General features: G+C 48.0%; 1 protein-coding gene and 1 long non-coding RNA gene across 5 annotated transcripts; one reads left to right on the forward strand and one right to left on the reverse strand.

Moving 5' to 3' along the window:
- Positions 66 to 20,535, reverse strand: LOC102161600. Of its 4 annotated transcripts, none has more exons than XR_002343833.1 (3): positions 18,815 to 20,422; positions 17,641 to 18,095; positions 66 to 828 (listed from the first exon to the last, which is right to left on the reverse strand). It is a non-coding gene; the product is annotated as an uncharacterized LOC102161600 (long non-coding RNA). The 4 variants fall into 4 exon arrangements; XR_002343832.1 differs by lacking the exon at positions 66 to 828 and adding an exon at positions 20,446 to 20,535 and having other exon boundaries at positions 17,328 to 18,095; positions 18,815 to 18,949; XR_300123.3 differs by lacking the exon at positions 66 to 828 and having other exon boundaries at positions 17,328 to 18,092.
- CHKB (choline kinase beta) lies at positions 20,531 to 24,069 on the forward strand. Its single transcript, NM_001206360.1, has 11 exons — positions 20,531 to 21,066; positions 21,282 to 21,390; positions 21,669 to 21,782; positions 21,963 to 22,096; positions 22,364 to 22,459; positions 22,641 to 22,699; positions 22,787 to 22,868; positions 22,977 to 23,085; positions 23,228 to 23,331; positions 23,575 to 23,656; positions 23,792 to 24,069. The coding sequence occupies exons 1-11, from the start codon at positions 20,843 to 20,845 to the stop codon at positions 23,864 to 23,866; spliced, it is 1,188 nt and encodes a 395-aa protein (NP_001193289.1). The 5' UTR covers positions 20,531 to 20,842; the 3' UTR covers positions 23,867 to 24,069.

Consider the following 24,246-nt stretch of genomic DNA (forward strand, 5'->3'; position numbering starts at 1 on the left):
GGGAGGAGGGAGGATCCGGGGGGAGGGGAGGAGGGCGGACCCGGGGGAGGGCGAAGGGGCCGGCGGGGAAGCTGGTTGGTGGAGACGAGATGGTTTGACTGAGAGACTCGGTTGGGGAAGGATCGGGTGTGCGGTTTGGTCTCCTCGGGGCGGGGGAAGGTGAGAAGCGGATTGGTGGGGATGAGGGATCCGTTCGTGCGCTAAGAGCTTAAACGAGGAAACTGCGATGGAGACGTCGGCCCGCAGACCTCTGGTTAACTGGTCTGGGGAGGTGGGACAAGGAGACAGGGGCTCGTGGAGGGGTGGCTACGGCCCCAGGAGCAGCACTGGCGTCCCGGGTAATCAGAAGCGTTGAGGTCTCCAGCCGAGGGCTGCGGGATTCCTACGGAAGCTGGGCTGGAGGAGCTGTCCACATCGGGGTGCTGATCAGGACTGGTCGGAGCTGTCCCACAAAGGGTGCTGATTGGGCCCACGGAGATTTCTCCCTAAAACTTGCTGACTCGGGCTGGAGGAACTGTTTCCCCGACGGGTCCTGATCAGAGCTGGAGGAAGTGTTGCCCAACTGCTGAGCAGCGTTGAGCAGAAGCCGGAGCCCAAGGGAGGCTGATCCAGGCTGGACCCAGATGTGACTGTATAGAGGATGCTGATTGGGCTAAAACTGAACTTGCAGTACACAGTACAGATTGCACAGGCTGGAGGGAGGTGTTGATGGATATTGCGTGAAGTGATAACCCTGAAGCTCTGTCCATTAATTGGAAACACTGTTTCTTGAGTGCCAGCTATGTAATTGACTCTTTAGGGTACCAACATTTTCTGGCCTTTGTGGAGCTGTGTGGGAAGAGAAATGGCTGAAATCAGCTCAAGGAATCACATGAGGTGAGGGTTGGCTGGTGTTGGCAGTTGGGGAAGGACAGATCGGAGTTGTGGCATGGGTATTACAGACAGGTTGGAAGGACAGCTTAGGGAGACTTTGTGGAGAAGACTTGGCTAAAGAAGGAGGCTGGCATTTCAACGAGGCTGCAATGAAATGACCCTTTTCCCCCTTGATGGAAATTACGTGCCATAACATTTCTTTTCTTTCTTTCTTTCTTTTTTTTTTTTTTTTTTTTTTTTTTTTGTCTTTTTAGGCCTGCACCTGAGGCACATGGAGGAGTTCCCAGGCTAGGGGTCGAATCAGAGCTGCAGCTGCCAGCCTACACCAGAGCCACAGCAACACCAGATCCGAGCCGTGCCTGCCACCTACACCTCAGCTCACCACAAGACGGGATCCTTAACCCACTGAGCGAGGCCAGGGATCGAACTTTCAACCTCATGGTTCCTAGTCAGATTCGTTTCCCCTGCGCCACAACAGGAACTCCCCAGCATTTCTTTGTCTAAGTTATTTTTGTGGAAAATTATCTCTGAGGAAAGGATTAGGCACTTGAGTGACTGATGCCTGGAAGCCACAGGGCAGAAGGAGCTCATGAAAGTTGGGAAAGGTGACATCATTCTTTGGGTGGCAATGATTCCGGCCCAGAGAGAAGGCCTATGCTCAGAGACAGATGGTGCCCTCATTTGTGGCCCGACTACAGTTTATATTTTATCTCCAATTACAGTGTTTTTTCTAAGAATGGCATTTATAAGGGCATGTTTCCCTCCGCAGTGGCTGAGAGTTACAGGAAAGCAGAGACACTGATTTATATCTCTTTGAACCTCCAAGCTCCAAGCACAGTGCCTGGCACATGGTAGGGGCTAAGCAAATATATGTATGAATAAATACATGAATGAGTCAGGGCTTACAGGCCCTACCGGGTCTGGGGCATTAAATCCTTGTCATCATGTTGTCTTTTCAATTTTTTTTTTTTTTTTTGGTCTTTTTGTCTTTTGTCTTTTGTTGTTGTTTGTTGTTGTTGTTGTTGCTATCTCTTGGGCCGCTTCCGCGGCATATGGAGGTTCCCAGGCTAGGGGTTGAATCGGAGCTGTAGCCACTGGCCTACGCCAGAGCCACAGCAATGCGGGATCCGAGCCGCGTCTGCAACCTACACCACAGCTCACGGCAACGCCAGATCGTTAACCCACTGAGCAAGGGCAGGGACCGAACCCGCGACCTCATGGTTCCTAGTCGGATTCGTTAACCACTGCGCCACGATGGGAACTCCGTCTTTTCAATTTTTGAAGAATTAAGAACATTCCTTATTTATGAGGTTCAAGGAGTCTGGATGTAATAACCTCTTTGACTTTCCCCCAAAATCTCTGGATCTCATTCTAGAATTCACAGAGGGTTTTGACCCAAACTTCCCAGATTTCCTTTTGATCCTGAGTCTTGTCACCAAACTGGTTAACTTAGACATCCACATAAGTGACCCATCAAACACTCTTGACTTCTGATGGTCTATGGTGCACGAATGGTGCAGCCAGTACAAGACACAAACTCGACTGGACCTATGTGGTATAATTGCAATAACAACGCAGTCTCAGCGAGCCTGACCACCCACCATCCTAAAAGGCCAGAGGACACCGACAATTCTCTCATAGATTAGAAAATAAGTAAATGCAAACCAGAGTCCCTGCTGTGGCACAACGGGATTGACAGATCTCTGGGGCACTGGGACGCAGATTCAATCCCCAGCCCGGCACAGTGGGGTAAGGATCCAGCACTGCCACAGCTGCAGTGTATGTTGCGAGTGTGGCTGGGATCTGATCCCTGGCCCAGGAACTCTGTACGCCGTGGGATGGCCAAAAAAAACAAAAGCAAAATGAATGCAAACTGTGAGTCTTTTTTTTTTTCTTTTTTCTTTTTACAGCCACATTCACTGCATATGGAATTTCCTGGGCCAGGGATTGAATACGAGCTGCAGCCGCAGCCCATGCCAGATCGTTTGGCCCACTTCACCACACCAGGGATCAAACCCACACCACTGCAGTTGGGTTCTTAACCCACGGCGACACTATGGGAAATTCAAACCATCTCTCTTTTATTCTACTCTTACAGCATAGAAGTCACAAGCATAAAATTAAAATGTCAATAGCTAAAACAAAAAAGTAAAAAGCTTAAGAGCCATACATTGTTGAGAATACTGTCATAAGCAGTAACATCTCCACCTCTTACATCTTGATTTTAAGTCCTCAAGTCTCTGACCGTTGTCTCCTGTTTTTCTTGCTTTCTTAGTATATTACCACGGCACCCACAATTCTTTAATTGCATAAGAAACTTCTTCCATATACTATTGCTGTGTTGCAAATTACCACCACATTTAGAGGACTAAAACAACCACTTTACTCTGCTTACAATTTGGGGGTCATCAGTCCAGGAACGGCTCCAATCTCATGCAGTTTGAATACAGTCAGAGTTAAGGGTGGCAGTTGGCACTGTTGACTGGGAGCTCAGCTCAGGCTGTCAACCAGCACCTACACCCGGCCTCACCAGCAGGGTAGTCTCAGGGTAGTTGGACTTCTTATATAAGTGCTGACTTCCCCCAGAGTGACTGTCCAGGGAGGTCCAGAGGGCAGCTGCATGGCCTTTTCTGATCTAGCCAAAGAAGTCATATAACTTTCAATCGGCTAAAGCAGTCACAATCCCACCCAGATTCAAAAGAGCAGTCACAGATCCCACTTCTCAATGGGAGGCGTGTCAGAGAATTCGGGAGTCATGTTATAAAACCACCACAGGTCTCCAGTCCTTTGATCTCTCACTTTTCCCATTGTCAACTCAAGTGCCTTGCTTGAAATTAGCCCCCTCTCTGGTATCATCAATTTTTTTTTCCTTTGGATCATTTCCATAGGCAAACAAGCATATTCTACTCTTAAAATAAATAGTATATTCTCATTTCTATTTGTATAGTTGATCTAAAGCCATGGGGTTTTCAGTACTGCTATGTTTTAAAGGAAAGGACAGTAGAAGTTGTCCTTCTTTTGGTTTAAGAAAGACTTCTCACAAATAGTTACACCTTTCAAAAATAGATTTCTACCAATGGGGAAAACTCTCATGGCAATAAATACAAGTCAAAGCTTTTTTTTTTTTTTTAGAAGATCGTTTTTATAAATAAGAATAATCTCTGTAATCTAAATGTCTTAAAAGATTCCTTTTGTCTGAAGGACAGTCTCCAAAATGTTCTTTATTGAGAGCTTTGGGAGATAAACTCACAGTTTGTCTCAAAATGTCTTTATTTTGCCCAGACTGCTGAAAGATATTTTTATACCGGCTATAGAATTCTAGGTCAGGTAGTTTATTTCCTTCATCATCCACCGTCTTCCTCCAAATTCCCTTGTTGCTATGAGAAGCCACCTCTCAGTTTGCCACTCCCTTGAAGGTAATTTCCCTTTCCTTTCCAGCTGCACTTAAGACTTCTCTATCTGGGAGTTCCTGTCATGGCTCGGCTGTTAACGAACCCGGCTAATATCCATGAGGACGCAGCTTTGATCCCTGGCCCTGCTCAGTGAGTTAAGATCCAACGTTGCCCTGAGCTGCGGTGTAGTTCGCAGATGCTCCTTGGATCCTGAGTTGCTGTGGCTGTGGTGTTGGCTGGCAGCTACAGCTCCAATTTGACCCCTAGCCTGGGAACTTTTATATGCCACGGGTGCAGCCCTAAAAAGACAAAAAAAGGGAGGGGGAGACTTCTTTATCCTACTTTCATGTTCTGAAGCTTCAAGATGGGTATCAAAGTGTGGTGTGTTTGCTTTTTCCCCCTGAGTTTCACTGAGGTTTTTTTTTGTCTCTCTCTCTCTTCCTTTCTTTCTTCCTTCCTTCCTTCCTTTTTTGATGGCAGCCCCCATGGTGTATGGAAGTTCCCAGGCCAGGAATTGAACCTGAGCCGCAGCATGTGCAATGCCAGATTCTCTAACCCACTTTACTGGGTCAGGATTGAATGCACACCTCCACACCGACCCGAGTGGCTGCAGTTGGGTTCTTAACCCACTGTGCCATGGAGGCAAGTCCTCACCGAGTTTCTTAACGACAGGATTTCTCTTCCCTTCACTTAGAAATGGCACAGCTGCTACCTCTTCAAGTATTGCCTCTGCCCCTTTCCACCTCTCCTCCTTCTGGGCCTCTAGTAAAATCCAGGCTGGACCTCCTCATCCTAGCCTCCCATAGCCTAACCTTTCTTTCACGTTTTCCATCTCTGTATCTTTCCAAGCAATATTCAGGATAATTTATTGACCTTTATCTTTATTTCATTCGTTCCATCTTTAACTGCTTATACTTTTCTCTTACAGCTATGTACTGGTTTTAAATTTAGTTGAAATTAAATTTGACTAAAATTTTTACTAAATTAAAACTTTCGTTTTAGTACTTGCGTTTGGAACTTCTTTTTGAACTGCTTGATAGTTCATTACACTTTTAAGTTTCTGCATGTATTTTCAACCTTGACTTTTAATACTTTAATTATATTGAAAATAGGCATTTTATAATCCATTCGATAATTTCATTATCTTAAAGAAGATGTCTGTGGTTACTGCTGGCTTGTTCCCATGATTCCCCATTGTTTTTCTGTTTAATTACCTTTTGTAACTTACAGGTGTTTATTAGCCTTCAGATTGTATTTACGAGAAAGCCTGAGGCCTAGGAAGAAGGCGAGTACCTGTGTTTGCTTCTACCAGGCATCTATAGAATTTCCAACCTGAGATCACTCAATATGTAGTTTCTTGGAATGTGAGCTGCCAATCCATGTGAGGGCCAGCTTCTTTTAAATTTTCAGAATCTCTGTCTCTGTTTCTCCTTCTCTCTCTCTCTCTCTCTCTCTCACACACACACACACACACACACACAACTTGACTTTGCCCCCAAGTTTGAAACTGTCACTTTTGTTTGCAGTCCACGAAAGACAGAGTATGTTTCTATTTTGCCCTTACCCATGGGCTTTAATCCTTTGATGCCTAGGCTTTGTAGACAGCTGGTCTCTTATTAGGAGTCTCCTCCTGAGCAGGCTTTATCTCTGTCCTCTATATCTCAAAGGTTACACATTAGTTTCCCAGGGCTGTCATAAAAAGTGCCATAAAAAGTGGCAGCCTAAAACAACATACGTTTATTCTCTCACAGTTCTGGAGGTTAGAAGCTCAAAATCAAGCAGGCTGTTCTCTGCAAAGTCAGTAGGCTGCGCTGTCTCCAAAATTTTGAGGAAAGTGTCTTTTTTTTTTTTTTTTTTTTTTTGCCTCTTCCTAGCGGCTGGTGGTTGCTGGCATTCCTTGGCTTGTGGATACATCACTTTAATCTCTGACTCCGTTGTTGCATGACCGTCCCTCCCAGTGTCTGTGTCGGTGCCCAAATTCCCCTCTTTTTACAAGGACACCAGTAATTGGATTAGGACACAACCTAATCCATTATGACCTTATCTTAACTAATCGGATCTGCAAAGATCTTATTTATAAGTAAGATCACATCCTGAGGTTCTGAGTGTCTATGAATTGGCCTTGGGGTGGGGGGGGGACATTATTCAACAAGGCATAGGCCATAAAATCCCAAATACAGCCTTCTTGGTTCATCAGACACCTATTATCAAAATCAGTGTGCAGTGATCCACTTGTCCCTCTGGGCTCCTGTATTATTTAGCACCTATTTTCTTACTAGATCATCAATGATCTTAGAAAACACTTTTTTAGAAAATAGTTTATCCTGGATTTTTAACCATTTTCAGCAGAAAGTTCTATTTAGGAATCTAGCTTATATTACATCTCCGTTCATTTTATGAAGCCACAACATGATAAGAATAACTCAAGAATATTAATGAATCATATGTCTATTTCACTTACGAGCCTATCAAAAGTCACTACAAAATATTAGCTAATGAAATTTGAGAGTTTATTTTTGTAAATGCATTTCTGATCACATGGGTTAACCCAGAAATCCAAGGATGGCTCAACATCCCATTTCATTTTCAATAATCCAACACAGTCATGGACAAAGAGAGAAAAATTGCATGATCATCTCAATAGATGTGAATTTTATTATACTCAACCATTAATTATGATTTTTTTTAATGGTTTAGGAGTTCTTGCTGTGGCACAGCAGATTAAGGATCCAGGGTTGTGGCAGCTGTGGGGTATGTTGCAGCTGTGACTCAGATTCAGTCCCTGGTCTGGGAACTTCCATATGCCATGGGTGTGGCAGGAAAAAAAAAAGGCTTATAGCCATTATGGAATAATAGTGAATAATAGCTATTGGACTTGACCACTTTCCAAAGGGGAAAAATCTAGAAAAGTGAACAAAATACTTCACACATTGGATAAAAGACAGCACAGGACTGGGCTTCCTGAGAGAAAGGAAGCAAGGGACATAGAGCCTATGATGGCCCTAGTTTTCCATCTGGAGGCATTTCCAGACTGCAGTGCAGGGAAGAGGATCCCACTGGAAGGTGGTGGTCTTGATGAGTTTTTTTTTTTTTTTTTTTTTTTTTTTGGTTTTTTTTTTTTTTGTCTTTTTGCTATTTCTTGGGCCGCTCCCGCGGCATATGGAGTTTCCCAGGCTAGGGGTCTAATCAGAGCTGTAGCTGCCAGCCTATGCCAGAGCCAACTCGGGATCCGAGCCGCGTCTGCAACCTACACCACAGCTCACGGTAACGCCGGATCGTTAACCCACTGAGCAAGGGCAGGGATCGAACCCGCAACCTCATGGTTCCTAGTCGGATTCGTTAACCACTGCGCCACGACGGGAACTCCGGTCTTGATGAGTTTAGAAAACAGAAGCCAGAGTTTGGGGAAGCCAAGGTATTTGGCATTTTCAGATAAGAGTACTAAAGAAAAGGGGTCAACTCAAAGAAAGTTCCAGAAATCTACAATAGGGTCCCCTAAGTTTTAGTAAACACTCATGTTTGCGTAGAATAAAGTTCTACAAGTCTGGGGGAAGAAAAACTATTGGGAAATCGTACGCTGGTAATTCCCGCAGCTCGTGTAGGACAGGAAGAGAGTGAGGATCCAAGAGCTGAGTGGTGAGACGTGTGGAACACGACTTCAGTAGAGCTGACTAGCCTCAGAGCAAAGGCCGCTTTAGAATGATGCCAACAAAGCTTTCAGACAAACCTGGCAAGAATCAAGCTGATCCACAGGCAACTTAAACGACTGCCAAAACCAAATTCAATACTCTTTAGAGGAGGTTAATGAAAACCAGGCACTTGGAGTTCCCGTCGTGGCACAGTGGAAATGAATCCAACTAGGAACCATGAGGTTTCGGGTTCGATCCCTGGCCTTGCTCAGTGGGTTAAGGATCCGGCATTGCTGTGGCTCTGGCGTAGGCCGGCAGCAACAGCTCCGATTTGACCCCTAGCCTGGGAACCTCCATATGGCGTGGGTGTGGCCCTAAAAAGACAAAAAAAGAGAAAAAAGAAAAGAAAAGAAAACCAGGCATTCATGATCTGCATCAAACAAGAAAAAAAGACAAAAAAAGAAATTCCTAGATGATGTGCTGTGAAGCAGCAGAAATCTGGAGGGAAAAAAATCAGTCAAAACAGACTCAGAAAGGACATAAATGATTGAATTAACAGACATGGACTTTAGGGTTTGTTATATTACAAATATATTCACAGACATAAAGAAAACATGAACATGCTGAACAGAAAAATGGAAGACATAAAAAAGAGCCAAATGGAACTTCGAGAGATGAAAGTGCATATATAAAACGAAAATTTTATTGGGTGAGATTAAGAGTGGGTTAGACACTGAGGAAGAAAAGGCAAATGAACATGACTACAGAGTAATAGAAACTATTCAAATTCAAAGAGAGAAAAGAATGACCAGAAAATTAAGAAAGCCTCATTGACCTCTGGGAAAATATCAGTCAGTCTAACATCTGTAGTAACTGGAGACATGAAGGGTTGGCACACACACAAAATTATTCGAAGAAATAATGGCTAAAATTTTTCAAATGTTTTGAAAACTATAAACCCACAGGCCCAAATACTCAACAAATCCCAGGCAGGATAAACACAAAATATACCACTTCAAAGCATATAATAATCTAGTTGTTGGAATTAGGGATAACACGAAAATATCCAAAACAGCTGGAAAAAATACATATGCATATCAGAAAACAAGTATAAGAATTTTGCTGATTTCTCATCAGAAACAATGTAAACCACTACAAATGGAATGGCATCCTTACTTGCCGAAAGAAAAGCTTTTTTTCAAACTAGTATTCTACATGCAGTGAAAACATCCTCCAAAAGGCGAAGGTGGAATAAAGGCAACTACAGACAAACAAATTTTGAGATAATTTTTCACTAGCATATCTACAATATATTAAATATTAAAATATCAAAATAAGTTCCTTAGGAGTTCCCCTTGTGGCTCAGTGGGTTAAGAGCCCAGTATAGTGTCCATAAGGATTCGGGTTCGATCTCTGACCTCGCTCAGAGGGTTAAGGATCTGGCATTGCCATAAGCTGCAGCATAGGTCACAGATGTGGCTCAAATCTGGTGTGGCCATGGCTGTGGTGTAGGCTGGCAGGTACAGATCCAACTTGACCCCTCGCCCAGGAACTTCCATATGCCTCAGGTGTGGCAATAAAAAGAAAAAAAAATAATAAAATAAAATAAGTGCTTTAGAATGAATTAAACATACCTGAGGAAAACGTGCATCTGTACAAAAGAATAAGGAGAACCGAGCATGACCCTAAAAGACTTTTTCATGCTTGAATTTCCTTAAAATATAATTGACCAGGGAGTTCCTGTCGTGGTGCAGCAGAAACGAATACAACAAGGAACCATGAGGTTGTAGATTTGATCCCTGGCCTTGCTCAGTGGGTTAAGGATCCAGTGTTGCCGTGAGTTGTGGTGTAGGTCACAGACATGGCTCGGATCTGATGTTGCTGTGACTGTGGTGTCGGCCAGCAGCTATAGCTCCAATTTGACCCCAAGCCTGGGAACATCCATATGCTGTGGGTGCGGGCCTAAAAAGCAATAAATATAAAATAAAATAAAATAAAATAAAATAAAATAAAATAAAATAAAATAAAATAAAATAAATAAAATAAAGTAAAATTGACTGTATACATTTTTGGAGTTCCTGCTGTGGCTCAGTGGTAATGAACCTGACTAGTATTTATGAGGACTTGGATTTGATCCCTGGCCTCGCTCACTGGGTTGCAGACCCAGCATTGCTGTAAGCTGTGGTATAGGTCACAGACCAGCTTGGATCTGGCATTGCTGTGGCTGTGGTGTAGGCTGACAGCTGCAGCTCTGATCCCACCCCTAGCCTGGGAACTTCCATGTGCCGCCGGTGTAGCCCTAAAAAGACAAAAGGAAAAAAAATGACTGTATACATTTTTTAAATCGACAATGTATTATAGAGTTCCCACTGTGGTGCAGTGAGTTAATAATCCAGTTTGTCTCTGTGGAGGTGCCGGTTTGATCCCCTGCCCAGCCCAGTGGGTTAAGGATCCAGCATTGCCGCAGTTGTGGCACAGGTCACAGCTCTGGATCAGATTCAATCCCTGACCCAGGAATTTCCACATGCCATGGGTGTGGCTGAAAAAGAAAAAAATATATATGTGTAAGTAAAATAGGAGTTCCCTAGTGTCCTAGCAGTTAAGGATCAAGCATTGTCACTGCTGTGGCTTTGATCACCCGCTGTGGCTCAGGTTCAGTCCTAGCCCAGGAACTTCCTTGTGCCATGGGAACTGCCGAAAGAAAGGAAAAAAAAAAGAATCAGAGAAAGAAAGAAAGGAAGAAAGGGAGGGAGGGAGGAAGGAGGGAAAGAAAGAATATGAGACCCAAATATAGGCTGTCTCAAGAAATAAACTTTAATATAAATCAAAAATACACTAAAGGTAAAAGCCTGGAAGGGTGGATAAGAACCACTGAATTAGAAAGAAATAACAGAAATCAGTGAAGTAGAAAACATACAAACAATTAAGGGTAATCAAAAAAACCCCAAAACTCAAAATGGCTTAAAGACTTAAGACAAGACACCATCAAGCTCCTAGAAGAAAACACAGGCAAAACATTCTCTGACGTCAACCATAAAAATGTTTTCCTAGGTCAGACTTCCAAGGGAACATAAATAAAAGCAAAAATAAACCAACGGGACCTAATAAAACTGACAAGCTTTTGCACGGCAAAGGAAACCATAAACAAAACCAAACCAAAGGCAACGTACGAAATGCGAGAAAGTAGTTTCAAACGGTGCAGCTGACAAGGGCTGCATCTCTAAAATATACAGACGGCTTACACAATAGCCAAAACACCCAAAAACCGAAAACCCGATTGAAAAATGGGCAAAAACCCGAATAGACATTTCTCCAAAGAAGATATGCCGATGGCCAACAAGCACATGGAAAAATGCTCAACATCACGCATTATTAGGGAAATGCAAATCAAAACTGCACTGAGGTGCCACCTCACGCCGGTCAGAATGGCCGTCATTAACAAGTCAACAAACAACAAATGCTGGAGAGGGTGTGGAGAAAAGGGAACCCTCCTACATGCTTGGTGGGAATGTAAATTGGTACAACCACTATGGAGAACAGCATGGAGGTTCCTCAGAAAACTAAATACAGAACTACCATATGATCCAGCAATTCCACTGCTGGGCATATATCCGGACAAAACTTTCCTTGAAAAAATACTTACATTATTCACAATAGCCAAGACATGGGAACAGCCTAAATGTTCATCGACAGATGACAAGCATCCATGAGAGCGCAGGTTTGATCCCTGGCATCGCTCAGTGGGTGAAGGATCCAGCATGGCCGTGAGCTGTGGTGTAGTTTGCAAACACAGCTCAGATCTGGTGTGGCTGTGGCTGTGGTGTAGGCCAGTGGCTACAGCTCCGATGCAACCCCTAGCCTGGGAAACTCCGTATGCAGCAAGTACGGACCTACATCTGGATTTTGGAACAAACTGCCTAACTCAGAGAACCAGATCCTTGAGTTAATTGAAACTTTTGTAAATGGTCTCCCATAGGAATAAATCGAGGGGGGACCATACACCGAAAACAGACTGCGTGGATGTATGAACGACCGAAGGCGTGGATTGCAGCAGAAACTGCCAACTGGTCTCTTCTCTCATCTCCCCAGAATTTCAGGATTCCTGATTTTCAATCAGCCGTTTAACCCTCTAAAATACATTCTCCGTCTCTCTTGCAGCTAGTGGCATGTGGCTGCTTCCAGGCACTCCCTTCGAGAGCCCGCAGGCAAGAAGTATTTGGTCTTCCCTTTGAGCTTGTCCTCACCCTTGCTGGCTAAAAGTCGGAACAGTCACCTTGAGTCATAAAGGGATCTCGCAGACAGAGGGCATAAAGGCAGAACAAGATACAAGAAACCTTGGAGTTCCCGTCGCGGCGCAGTGGTTACAAATCCGACAAGGAACCATGAGGTTGCGGGTTCCATCCCTGGCCTCGCTCAGCCGGTTAAGGATCTGGCGTTGCTGTGAGCTGTGGTGTAGGCTGCAGACACGTCTCAGATCTCGCGTTGCTGTGGCTCTGGCATAGGCCGGTCTAGCTCTGATTTGACCCCCTAGCCTGGGAACCTCCATATGCTGCGGGAGCAGCTCAAGAAAAGGCAAAAAGACAAAAACAAAAAAAGACAAAAAAAAAAAAAAAAAAAAAGAAAAGAAAAGAAAAGAAACCTGGAGCCCTAAGGACTTCAAGGAATAGAGCCACTATTCAAGCCCAAGCCTGGTTTCCTCTAAACTTCCTTCCTTTGCTCTTTAGGGCCATACCCATGGCATACGGAAGTTCCCAGGCTAGGGGTCGAATCAGAGCTACAGCTGCCGGCCTACACCACAGCCACAACAAAGCGGAATCTGAGCTGCGTCTGCGACCCACGCTGCAGCTCACAGCAACACCAGATCCTTAACCCACTGAGCGAGGCCAGGGATTGAACCCACATTCTCATGGATACTGGTTGGGCTTGCTACCACTGAGCCACAGTGGGAATTCACCTCTACACCTTCATATGTGAACTGTGTAGGGTTGTACAGTTTGTGCCTGTGTGATCCCAGGGACCCCACTTAGTGTATTCTATGTGTTCAACCACACACAACATCACTAAAAGTTCCCTTTTACTTAACACTGTTATTCTGGGACTTCATGACTCATGGTCAAATATTATCCTAGTTGTTACAGTGCATAAGTTGAGGTAACTAGGTTGGAGAGAAATTTAGCAATATTTAGTAAAACTGAAAATATCTTATTTATTTATTTATTTATTTTTTGTCTTTTGTCTTTTTTGTTGTTGTTGTTGTTGCTATTTCTTGGGCCGCTCCTGCAGCATATGGAGGTTCCCAGGCTAGGGGTCGAATCGGAGCTGTAGCCACCGGCCTACGCCAGAGCCACAGCAACGCGGGATCCGAGCCGCGTCTGCAACCTACACCACAGCTCACGGCAACGCCGGACCCTCAACCCACTGAGCAAGGGCAGGGACCGAACCCGCAACCTCATGGTTCCTAGTCGGATTCGTTAACCACTGCGCCACGACGGGAACTCCCTGAAAATATCTTATATTCCATATGATATACTACAGCAATGTTTCTCAAAATGTGGTTTGTGGATTTCTGGGAGTCTCCAAAAGTTAACAAGATCAAAATTATTTGTCTAATACTAAGATGTTGTTCGCTTTTCCACAGGGTTGACATTTGCATCAGTGATGCAGAAGAATAGTTGGTAAAAATGCTGGTTCCTTAGCACAAATAAAGGCAGTGGTACCAAACTGTAATCAAAATCACTGCTACATGCTCCAGGCAGGGTGCAATGGAGGGGCAGTTTCACTTAAGAATTTCCAAGAGGAAGCAATAAAAAATGATTAAAATTCATTGTCTTGACACTTAGCAATTCTAATATTCAGGGTGATGACATAAAGCATTGAAGTCCAGTAGTTGTTACAAGTACTTATATAATTGCCTAAGCTGGCAGCTGAACTAGCTCCCCCCCCTTTTTTTTGTCTTTTTTTTGCCTTTTCTAGGGCCTCTTCTCATGGCATATGGAGGTTCTCAGGCTAGGGGTCTAATCGGAGCTGCAGCCACCGGCCTACGCCAGAGCCACAGCAACGTGGGATCCGAGCCACGTCTGCAACCTACACCACAGCTCATGGCAAAGCCGGATCGTTAACCCACTGAGCAAGGGCAGGGATCGAACCCGCAACCTCATGGTTCCTGGTCGGATTCGTTAACCACTGTGTCACGATGGGAACTCCCAGGTATTTTTTTTTTTATTTCTCCTTTTTTTCATTGACCCAATTGTTGTTCAGTAGCATATTGTTCAGTTATCTACATACTTGTGGTTTTTCCAGCTTTTTTCTCATAGTTGATTTCTAGTTTCATATCATTGGATTGGTAAATTGCTTGATTTGATTTCAATCTTCTTAAATTTATTGAGACTGTTTTCTGTCTCAACATAAGGTCTATCTTTGAGAAGGTCCGTGTGCACTTGAGAGGAATGCGTGTCCTGCTGCATTTTGATGGAATGTCCTGTGCAAATCTATCCAGTCCATCTGGTCGGTTTCATTTACGGCCACTGTCTCCTTGTTGACCCCCTATATGGTGATCTAGGCATTGATGTAAGTGGGTATTAAAATCTCCTGTAACTCCTACCACAATTGCGTCACTGTCAATTTCTCCCTTTAAAAGGCTGTTAATATTATTGTCTATATTTTGGTGTTCCTGTGTTAGCTGCATATATATTAATAATCCTATGTCTTCTGGGTGATGATGAGTTGTCTTATCATTATATACTATTTAGTTTTGTCTCATTATCTTTTTTGGCTCAAAGACTTTTTTCTGATAAGAATATGGCTACACCCACTTTATTTTGGCTGCGAACTGCTTAGAGTACCTTCTTTCAGCTGTTCACTTTGAGCCTCTATTTGTATTTAGAGCTGAGGTGAGCCTCCTGAAGGCAACATATAATTAGGTCTTTTTTTTTTTTTTTTTTTTTTTTGTCTTTGTGTCTTTTTTAGGACTGCACCCGAGGTATATGGAGATTCCCAGGCTAGAGGTCAAATCAGAGCTGCTGCCGCTGGCCTACACCTGAGCCACGATGGGAACTCTGAAAGTTATTTTTATATTATTTTGGTTAACATGTGAGGGCTTTTTATCATTTTAAATTAATAAATAAATCATTCCCTCATGCATATATCATGCTTCTTCAAATATTGTCAGAAAAATCAACTCCTGTCCAAGGGAGAAAAATTAGGCTGGATTCAGAACTTTTCAACTGCAATACTCAAAGCCTAGGACACAACAGAGTGATGAGCCAAAAGCTGTTAGGGAAAGAATTGGTGACTATGGCAGAATAAAAAAGAGTTCCTTAAGAGGTATCCACGTACTAATGCTTGGAACCTATAAATGTTACCTTATTTGGAAAAAAATCATCTTTGCAGATTTGATTAAGGATTTTGAGATGAGATTATCCTGGATTATCCAGCTTGGCCCTAAATATGGTCAGAGTGTCTTTACAAGAGAGGTAGGGGGAGTTTCCGTCGTGGCGTGGCACAGTGGTTAATGAATCCAACTAGGAACCATGAGGTTGCGGGTTTGATCCCTGCCCTTGCTCAGTGGGTTAAGGATCCGGCGTTGCCGTGAGCTGTGGTGTGGGTCGCTCAGATCCCACGTTGCTGTGGCTCTGGTGTAGGCCGGCAGCTGCAGCTCCGATTAGACCCCTAGCCTGGGACCTCCATACGCCGCGAGAAGAGGCCCTAGAAAAGTCAAAAAGAAAAATAAATAAGTAAATAAATAAATAAATAAAAAATAAGAGAGGTGAGGGGTGATTACACAGACAGAAGAGGTGGGAGTGAAGCTGGCCGTGGTGGCAGAGACTGGAGCGATGCAGCTACATGCTCAGGAATGCTTGCAGCCACCAGAAGAGCAAGGAATGGATTCTCCCATAGAGGCTCCACAGGGAGTCCAGCCCTGCTGGCACCATTGCTTCGGCCCAGTGACAGTGATTTCAAACCCAAAGACTTGACTATAAGTGGTTGGTTGGGGAAGTGATTCTATGAAACAGAAATGAAGGAGGGAGGAGAGTGAGACAGAAAAGGAGGAATCAAACCATAGGAGTGTGTCCCTGAGGTCACTGCTCTGGGAAACGGCGCCTTCACTGCTTCACCAGGACCACCTGGAGAAGTACAGAAGGCCTCCTAGGATTGTCCAACTCTTCCTCCACTGACTCCTGCCTCCAGTCCCTGAGGCTGCCCCCAGAGACCTAGACTTGCACTGGTGAGCAGGCCAAGGGGGCTCCTGCGATGTCAGAAAAGGCCTGGGGCGGAAAGCGCAAGGATGCCCAGGAGGTGCCAGAGACGGGTCTCTAGCCCACTGCAGTTAAAGGTGTGCTGAGAGGATCTGCCAAGACTCTAGCTCTTACACCCACAGACCTACTCGGGCACAGCGTTAAGTCTACGCTGTCATGATTCCTGCTTTTTTTTTTTTCGGCCGCACCCACGGCATGTGGAAGTTCCCAAGCCAGGGATCACACCTGCACCATAGCAGTGACCCAAGCCGCTGCAGTGACAATGCCAGATCCTTAACCTGCTGTGCCACAGAGGAGTCCCTTGCCATGATTCTTTGAGGTGAAGTCTAGAAGGTCACAACCTTTACAAGGGCTTTAATGTAAGAGGGTTAGTAGAGCAAACACAGGCCCCACTGCTGCACCTGCTGCCAAGGCTGCAGTTGACATCAGTCACCTCCCTTCTCCTCTGTCTATTCTAGGTTCCCCTCACCATGAGCCAGCACTTCAGCCAGCCTGCGTGGCACTCCTGTCAGGGTTACCCAGACCTTCATCCTTGAGGGGTCTGAAGGTTGGCTTGCCCTTGGCAGGCCATGGCTGCTGTTATTACTTGCATGGAAGCAACCATACAGAACCAGGCAAATCCTCCATGCCAGACCAATGCATAATTGCCCCATTAAGTGGCAGCAACCATATCTGCTCATAATAATCACGATCAATCATCCCCTCTTTCTTGGCCTTCTGGTTGACCAGCACGAGGAGCTCTGGCAGAATCTGCAGCGTCTGGTTCACTGAAGGCGTTCTTCCCTGGAATCAGTAGGTGTTCCCTTGAGGAATTGTTCCCTACCTGGGAACCAGGGGCCTAATTTAGCAGAGCTTAAAGGTGTAGAGAAAGAACATGAAAATTCTGCAAGTGGGTCCCTAGGGAAGATGGTGAGAGACAGCATGTCTCAACCCCTGGGTTCTGGGACCTTGTCTTTGTTCCTGGATCCACATAGTATATCTACTGGGGCACCATATACTAGGCTTTGACTCAGCGTATAGACCCCCATTCCTCAGAATACTGCCCTAGAGCTTCCTTCTCTCCATCAAATTGGCTGCTTGTAGATAATACAGGATATTACAGAAGCGGTGGATCCCAAGGCAATCCACACATTGTTGAAACTCTTTCACTGTAAAATGAGTTTCTTAGCCCAAGGCAATGTTATACATGGTCGTGGGCTGGAAAATCAAGCATTCTCCAAGCTGCTAGACAGCGGTGCTACTCTGAGGCCTTGTGGACAGGGAAGGCAAACCCATATCCCGAACAAGTGCCAATTCCAGGAAGGACGAATCATTCCCTCTCCCAAGCGGAAAGGATCTGCTGTAGCCACCCTGTTACGGATCTAGGGATGGTGCTTTATCAGGAGCTCAGCACTACTCTTGGCAGTGAGAATTAGATAAGCCTTGATGGGAGAGGGCCTTTGTTGGTGGGCACAGCTTGCCATCATGGCAACTCCATGGCGATGGGCTTACCTTACAAGCACAAAGGTAGACAAGGACAGAAGCGGGCTGACATCTACGCATGCGATTTGTTTCTCAGTGACCCCTTTGCCGTGGGTGTTACCACGAGGCAGGAAGATATACACACTTGTGACCACTCCTCTGGGGCCGTCTTCTCTTACAGTCCTCCTTGTCTCCAACACCCCTCCTTCTCTTTCTAGGTCCCCTGGAAGACATCCGTCTCCACCCGGAAGTCCATGTGCACATCTTCCCCAGGCCGCTCTTCTGTCTACTCCCCTCCTTCCCTACAAAGTGGATATCCAAGTGTACTTGCTTGAAGCTCTGCTCTTTGCAGGAATTCTCCTCATTACTGTCCTTCAGAGCCACTCTGAATGGGATGGAAGTGCAGCAGTAGTTCATCTTCAGCTCACATAGACACATCAAGTTGACTCATCTGTGAACCAGACCTAAATTTTTCTTCCCATCTGCTAAGATAGAAGCATTGGTACAACAAGGTAGGAATGTGGGGGCCACAGCCCTCTCTTCCTGTTAATGACCAGTACTCTCTAGAAAGGCCTGGGTCCAATCCTTTTTCACTGAGTTGTCAATTGGGACTGAGCCTGGTGGACCTGCCAATACCTAGCTCAGGACAGGCATATTTGGCGACATGGTCATTTGGTGCCCCATAATTAGGCACGCAGACTCTATCTGGGTCCAGTAGTGTGCTAGAAGCTGCTTTCAATTGGTGAGCAGTTCTTCACTATAGCCACCATGGTCTTGCCTCTGAACCATAGGGGTGTGCATGCGAAATCTCCTGTTGGAACCTTCCAAATGTGCCACACAGGGTCCCTAGCTACCACAAATAAGCCCATCATAACCCACTGGTTCTGCTAAGTGGTAAGGGAACACATCCCCCACCAGGGATCTTCGCCAGAGCCCTCCTTTGCTCTTGGCCCCATTTAAAAGCCTGATAAATGGGTCAGAACAGTATTTCCAAGAGCAGTAAATGCTGACTCCAAAATCCAAAGATGAATCAAGCAGTGGGCCCGTTCTTCATCATAGGGTGCCAGATGCAACAACTCGCCCTTATCTTAGAGGTGGTGCTCTGGTTTGACCTTCGAACTCTACACCCCTGGAAACTTCACTGAGGATAGGCTCCAGGACGTCTGAGGACTTCCCTCTCACTCTCTGACATGCATTGTCTTACCGTGGGCAGAACACTCGTCACTTCCTTCCCAACCACGTCCGGTTAGCATGATGTCATCAGTGTTATGTAGGACGTCCAGACGGTCAAGGTCCCAATGGATCACATTGTGACAGAAAGCACAGGAGTTAAAACAGCCTTGAAGCAAGACAATGAATATGTTTGGCTGTCTTTCCCATATAAAAGTGAACTGCTTTTACAAATTTACTCTTACTACTGGAAACTGAGTGGTGGGGAAGAATAGTCACCACATCAACTGCATCATCAGGTGCCAGAGGTGCATTAATCAGCTCCAGGATGGCGATATCTCCCGACACAGCTGCTGCGAATGAAGGCTTACTTTGTGGGAGCCCGCCACCACTTACTTGAACCCACCTGGATTTTGCAGGGGCCATTCAGGTGAATTGACAGGGGTATAATGAGATTTATGTCTTTGAGAGTGACATGGAATGCAGCATGGGAGGGGGTGGGGTTTCAGAGGCTTCCCCGTGGCTCTTCATACCATGTGAGGTCAGGGGTCAAAGTACAAGCTCTGCCCATTACTAGATATAATATAACCCCAAGTATGCACCAGGACCAAGGAAGTGACCTCAAGACTTGGGTCAGGATCCTGTTCACCATGGGACTTCCACAGCCTCTACTCAGACGGGTGGTCCATGAGGCTTCATGTGCCCTGCACATGTGTCAGCTCAGATCCTGTATCTAACAGCTCTTGAAAGGTCTGGATAGTCCCTTTTCCAAAGTAAGGGACTTTTGTTAAGAGGTGCTAGGTCCCTTTGGGAAAGGATTAGAGGAGTATTTTTTAATGTACATTTGGTGGCATTGTAGGATCCTTTCTGTAAGGGACTGAGCCTCCCTTTCCACCAGTGGGTTCCAGGTCTCAGAACCGGCTCAGATTAAAATACAGAGTGAGGAATCATGATTTTCTACTGCAGCAATTGACATTCGCCTTCTGATCACTAATTCTTGATTTCTTTCTCGTTATTCAAATCAAACACCACACCATTCTAGTCAGCTATCCATCTATTTCACCCCAAAGAACACCGTGGTCCAACAGTGCCACGGATTCCCAGGGGTCAAGTCTTCCCCTGTCGACGCTCCAGCAAGGGATGGAAGAAATGCAAGGAAGCACTCCAAACTGCCGCAGCTGGACAAGGAGATGTGATGAAGCGTCCAGTATCTGCTCCAAGATGTGAGCCTCTCCTCCCGGGTTTGATTTTGTAATTGATTTTAGGTGTGGGGGCAAGGGGGCTGGCGGAACGGGGTTAGGCTGGTTTCAAGAAGGGCAGCAGGAGCCCCTTTTCAGCGGTGCCCTTCAAAAGGGCAAGGGAGTCCCAGCGATGATGAGGGATTTCAGGCTATTTGTTAACTAAAGTTTATTTGACACTTGCCATATGCACCCCCTCCCCAACTCTCTCCTCTCCTCGTGTGACCCACACTCAGGACTCGCCACCCTCATCCAGTGGCTCTCTTCCTTGGCCGACTGACTGCCCCAGGAACCAACTTTGTCCGCTGAGGTACGGACGCTGCCCTGTCAGCGCCCTGACCCTGGAGAAGGCCCTCCCGGTCTCAGAGGCACTTTCCCCGGGCCACCGCCCTTATGGGTCCCGCCTGCCACTCAGCGGAGGACTCACCGGCCCGCCCGTGTGGTTCGCCCACGTGACAGACAGCTGCGCCCCGGGCCCGACGGCTCGCGACTCTTCTGATTGGTCCGCGCCATTTCCTGCTTCCGGGTTACGGTCCAAACAGTGGCCTGTCTCTCGAGCAGCCCTGCCCAGAGAGAGAGGCCATTGGCCTTTGCTCTGGACAGGGGCGGGGCCCAGCCTTCCGCACTGGCCCCCGAAACAGGTCTTCTAGCGAGCTGAGTGGCGCCGCCAAGAGCGGAACGGAGCCGGGGAGACCCGAAGACGACCAGAGCCGCGCAGGCTGGCCGGAAGCGGAACCGAGCGGAGCCGAGCGCAGCCGGAAGGAGCCGAGGTTGCCCGAAGGGCCTGAGAGCTGCCGGGCGTTGGGCCGGGTGGAACCCGCGCCATGGCGGCCGAGGGGACAGCTGTGGCCGGAGGCGGGGCTGTCGGAGGCCTCCTGGCCAAGGACAGCTTGCTGCAGTCTAAATGCCCCGACGCGGCCCCAAGCCGGCGGCGCGGCTCCGCGCGGTCGCGAGACGCCGAGCGCCGAGCCTACCAGTGGTGCCGGGAGTACTTGGGCGGGGCCTGGCGCCGAGTGCGGCCGGAGGAGCTGAGGGTTGACCCCGTGAGGTAGGAGGTCAGGGGTCAGCCCCTCCGGTGCGCAGGTGGGGGTCAGGCTCAGCTCAGGCTCAGGCCCTTGGGAAGCTCAGCGTTTCTGCCGACCGGGAGCGGGATGGCGCCCGCTGCGACGAGGGGGCCCGGGGGCGGGGCGCGGGGGCTGCACCCCGGGCCTGGGGAGCGGAGCGGACGGCGGGCTGAGCGCGCACCCTGTTATGGGTCTGCAGCGGAGGCCTCAGTAACCTGCTCTTCCGCTGCTCGCTGCCGGACCACCTGCCCAGTGTTGGCGAGGAGCCCCGGGAGGTGCTGCTGCGGCTGTATGGGGCCATCCTGCAGGTGAGGAGGGAGTGAGGGCCGCGGTGGCCGGTGGCCTAGGACCTCTCACCTAAGAGTGGCAGGTGGTACTGTCTCCGTTGCACAGTTGGGGATCCTCAGGCTCAGGGCCTAAGTACTTTGTTTTTATGGTAGAAATGCCCGCGCTCCGGAGCCTCTAGGCAATAGAACCCGAAGTCCCAGCTGTGATGGGAGGAGCAAGCTGAAGGTCCCGGGGGTGACAGCGCCGCTTTGCTGCTGACCTTGTGACTGTGAACCCTTCGCTGTACATCTTCTTTCAGGGCGTGGACTCCTTGGTCCTTGAAAGTGTGATGTTCGCCATTCTTGCAGAGCGGGCGCTGGGCCCCCAGCTCTACGGAGTCTTTCCGGAGGGCCGGCTGGAACAGTACATCCCAGTATGAGCCCAGCCCGGCCCTGACTTCCCCAGCCCCTATCCCCCTTCCCAATGTCTGCCTCCACGTCCCTTACTCCCAGGTAGGGAATCTTCCCCCAGCCCCTGACTCCCTCCCCCCATTCCCCTACCCTTCCCCTCCTGCCCCAGCCCCTTCACCACCCTGATAGGTTCCTGGGTGCAGAGCCGGCCACTGAAGACCCACGAGCTTCGAGAGCCAGTGTTGTCTGCAGCCATTGCCACGAAGATGGCCCGTTTCCACGGCATGGAGATGCCTTTCACTAAGGAGCCTCACTGGCTATTTGGGACTATGGAGCGGTGAGTCAGGGGCCTCCTCGGGGCTCCTGCATTCAGGCTGGACCCTCATGCTGGCAGTTACTACACTGGACTGTAGCCGAATGCGTCCAGTGGTCGATCCATCCCTCCAGTTGAGTGGATCAGGCGTCCCACTGTCTAGCGTGGTCTCTCACAGAACAGGCTTCCCATTGATCCCTAGACGCGTCAGTGACAGAACGGGCAGGACAGCTTGGCCTGGGGTAGAGGAAAAGGACAGCAGGGTGAATGTATCTTGTTTTGGGGCTTTAGGTATTTAAAGCAGATCCAGGACCTGCCCCCCACTGGCCTTCCCCAGATGAACCTGCTGGAGATGTACAGCTTGAAGGAAGAAATGGGCAGCCTCAGGTGAGGGCAGGCAGGATGGGGTGGGACAGCAGGGACCGAAGCTCATAGGAGGTGTGCCAGGAACCTCGTGGTGCCTCTGCAGGATTTGCTGAGGGCTGGGGTCAAGGCCTAGCCCACGAGGGTGGGTCAGACCCTCCTTTCATCACTCCTGCTCAGGACCTGTGCCCCTGTTCCCCTCCAGGAAGTTGCTAGACACTACCCCATCACCAGTGGTCTTCTGCCACAACGACATCCAGGAAGGTAGGAGAAAGCATCTGAGTCTCCCAGCCTAAGGTGGGGGGACCAGAGGGCCCCGGAGTGACCAGAACCTTACCCACTCTCCTCCAGGGAACATCTTATTGCTCTCAGAGCCGGAAAATGCCGACAGCCTCATGCTGGTTGATTTCGAGTATAGCAGTTATAACTACAGGTGAGGCTAAGAGGACGGCTTCATGGGGGTCTGTTCCCAGCGCCCTGGAAAAGCAGACCAGGCTTTTCTCTGCATCCTAGCTGCCCACTATCTGCCTTATTCCCCCAGGGGCTTTGACATTGGGAACCACTTTTGTGAGTGGGTTTACGATTATACGCACGAGGAGTGGCCTTTCTACAAAGCGCAGCCTGCAGACTACCCCACCCGGGGACAGCAGGTATGTGAGCCAGAAGTTGGGGAGCAGGATCTGGCCTCTGAGGGAGAAGGAAAGTGAAGTCTGGAAGGAACGGTGGGGAAGGGTGTTACCTGGGAAATGCCCCCAGTCTCCCCATTTCCTGACTCTTATCTTTTGATTTCAGCTCCATTTTATTCGCCACTACCTGGCGGAGGTAAAGAAAGGTGAAACCATCTCCCAGGAGGAGCAGAGGAAACTAGAAGCGGATTTGCTGGTAGAGGCTAATCGGTGAGGAAAGAGGGTGGGGCACAGGGCAGAGGAAAGGGGGCCTGAGGAAGCCGCAGGTCAGGTGGAAGCACTGAGGGGGCTGGCAGCCAGGGGGGAGGCCGAGGCTGACGGGACGCCGTGAGAGTGGGAAGAATCCGGACAGGGCAGCGGTTAGGATGATGCAGGAGACGTTAGTTTCCAGTCTAGGGCTGGGGCTCAGGCAATGCCAAACATGCTCTGAAGCCCTCTTTTCCTGCCCCTCAGGTACGCTCTGGCATCTCATTTCTTTTGGGGTCTCTGGTCCATTCTCCAGGCATCCATGTCCACTATAGAATTTGGCTACTTGGTAAGTAACCCAGGAGAGTGAATTAGGTGCGCGAAGGGGGAGCGGCAGGGGCCTGTGGGGGAGACTGAGGGAGGCGTGGGGAGGCGTGGGGAGCCGAGTGTTCTCACCAGTCTGTGGGTGGGTTTCCTTTCCTAGGAGTATGCCCAGTCTCGGTTCCAGTCCTACTTCCAGCAGAAGGCACAGCTGACCAGCCTCCAGCCCTCATCCTGATGCTCCACCTCCCAGCTCCTGGGATCTCTCCCGGAGCCTCCAGGGCAGGACCCTGGGGACTGGGCTGAGCCCCCGCGTGAGACCGGGGTTGAGGAAGCTGGCCTCTCCAGCCCCAAGTGTGAGCAGGTCCCCACCGTGGGCAAGTGGGCAGAAGCCCTGGGATGTGTGCTTTAAGACAATAAACCAGCTTCTTCCTTCACACCCTGTCCTGCCCTGCTTGGGTGCGGCAGAAGGTCCCACAAAGGACTGCACGCAGATGACACAGTGACCACTGTGCAGAGCCTCAACTTCCCTCCTGAAAAGCACGGCCGTTGGACGATCTGGGCTTGAAAGTGTCTAGGGATCTATCCTGCCAGTTGGAGCCCCTGCCTGCTCTCCCT

The sequence above is a fragment of the Sus scrofa genome, chromosome 5 (genome assembly GCF_000003025.6).
Source record: "Sus scrofa isolate TJ Tabasco breed Duroc chromosome 5, Sscrofa11.1, whole genome shotgun sequence".
NCBI classification, from domain to species: Eukaryota; Metazoa; Chordata; class Mammalia; order Artiodactyla; family Suidae; genus Sus; species Sus scrofa.

Bases quoted from the DNA above. Each gene is read 5' to 3' on its own strand.
- CHKB (NM_001206360.1), top strand. From the start codon at position 20,843: ATGGCGGCCGAGGGGACAGCTGTGGCCGGAGGCGGGGCTGTCGGAGGC. The intron at 23,086-23,227 runs GTATGTGAGCCA...TTTTGATTTCAG, and splicing joins ACCCCACCCGGGGACAGCAG to CTCCATTTTATTCGCCACTA. The intron at 23,332-23,574 runs GTGAGGAAAGAG...CCTGCCCCTCAG, and splicing joins TTGCTGGTAGAGGCTAATCG to GTACGCTCTGGCATCTCATT.